General features: G+C 39.4%; 1 protein-coding gene across 2 annotated transcripts in view; it reads left to right on the top strand.

Moving 5' to 3' along the window:
- Positions 1 to 1720, top strand: part of GINS1 (GINS complex subunit 1 (Psf1 homolog)) — a 16645-nt gene that overhangs the window by 5568 nt on the left and 9357 nt on the right. For both annotated transcript variants that reach the window (XM_006755237.2, XM_015558430.1), the window contains exon 3: positions 1061 to 1159. In XM_006755237.2, the coding sequence (XP_006755300.1) occupies positions 1061 to 1159 (99 nt within the window). The remainder of the gene's footprint in view (positions 1 to 1060; positions 1160 to 1720) is intronic.

Genomic DNA, 1720 nt, shown 5'->3' with positions numbered 1-1720 from the left:
CTGAGCCCGACCAGGGGCTGCACCTAGGGATTGGGCCTGCCCTCTGCCACCCGGGAGCAGGCCTAAGCCAGCAGGTCGTTATCTCCCGAGGGGTCCCAGACTGCAAGAGGGCACAGGCCGGGCTGAGGTACGCCCCCCCGCCAGCGCACAAATTTTTGTGCACCAGGCCTCTAGTATAATATAAGACCATAATGTTATGAACCATGACATTGTTTTGTCTCTTATCCTAGCATGATAAAGGAATTCCAATGTTTATCTTTTGAAAATAACAGAGATTAATCAGTGTACAAAAGTGCAAAGTATTAAATCATTAAATGAAATGCTGATAGCCTGATCTTAGGCAAATTATTTGGCTTTAGGCTTTTTTATCTTTTAACATATTAATAAAAGCTCTGAAATAGAGGTAGGTACTGCTTAGGTTAACTGCTAATAAAAGAAAACCAAAAAAACAGGTACACCTCTATGTTCATAGCAGCACAATTTACAATAGCTAAGATTTGGAAACAGCCTAAGTGCCCATCAGCAGATGAGTAGATTAAAAAACTGTGGTACATCTACACAATGGAATACTATGCTACTGTAAAAAAGAAAGAACTTTTACCATTTGCAACAGCATGGATGGACCTGGAGAGCATTGTGCTAATCGAAATAAGCCAGTCAGAGAAAGATAAATATCACATGATCTTACTTGTTTGTAGAATATAATGAACAATATAAACTGGTGAACAAAAATAGATCCAGAGACATAGAAACATTGAACAGACTGTCAAACCTCAGAGGGAAGGCAGGGGAGGGTGGGGTGAGAGATCAACCAGAAGTCTTGTATCCATGCATATGAGCATGATCAACGGACAATAGGGGTGTAGGGGGCATGTGCTGGCGGACAGGAGCAGGTGGGGAGAGGTCAATGGGGGAAAAAGAAGACATATGTAAAACTTTCAACAATAAAGAATTAGAAAAAATGAAAAACAAACATATAAGTCAGTTTTTAGTTGGCTTTAAAAATTTTATTTATACTGAAATAGACATATTTGTTCTTTTCCTATTCAAATTTTACTAGGAATGAAGCAAAGTCAGGTGGACGAAGTGATTTGATACCAACCATCAAATTTCGACACTGTTCTTTGCTAAGAAATCGACGCTGCACTGTAGCATACTTGTAAGCCTCTCAGATTTTGCTTGGGGTGTTAGGGAATAATGGAGGATTTTCCGTGTGGTTTTCTTTTAACCATTTCAAATGGAAAACAGAAATTCTTAGATTTGTCTCTCTCTATAAACATTCTAAATTCTTTTTTCCATTTAAAAAATTTTATTATGAAAAATTACAATATTCATAAAACTAGGGAGAATAATGTTATGAACCCCCATGGACCCATCATACATGTGTAACAATTTTTAACATTTTGCCATAAATGTTTTTTGTTTGTTTTTGTTTTTGTTTTGTTTAATATTTTTATTGATTTCAGAGAGGAAGGGAGAGGGAGAGAGAGACAGAAAGATCAATGATGAGAGAGAATCATTGATCAGCTGCTTTCTGCACACCCCACACTGGAGATCACCCACCCCACCTGGGCATGTGCCTTGACCAAGAATCAAATGGTGACCTCCTGGCTCAGAGGTCGACGCTCAACAATTGAGCCACACTGGCTGCAATAACAGAGTCTTATGCCCGTAACGCTGACAACTGAGAGGAACAGACTCCTGGAAAGCCAGGAACTGG

This window comes from Myotis davidii, unplaced genomic scaffold, assembly GCF_000327345.1.
Source record: "Myotis davidii unplaced genomic scaffold, ASM32734v1 scaffold733, whole genome shotgun sequence".
NCBI classification, from domain to species: Eukaryota; Metazoa; Chordata; class Mammalia; order Chiroptera; family Vespertilionidae; genus Myotis; species Myotis davidii.
The sequence above is the reverse complement of the archived record's forward strand: the minus strand, read 5'-3'. Positions and strand labels throughout refer to the sequence as shown.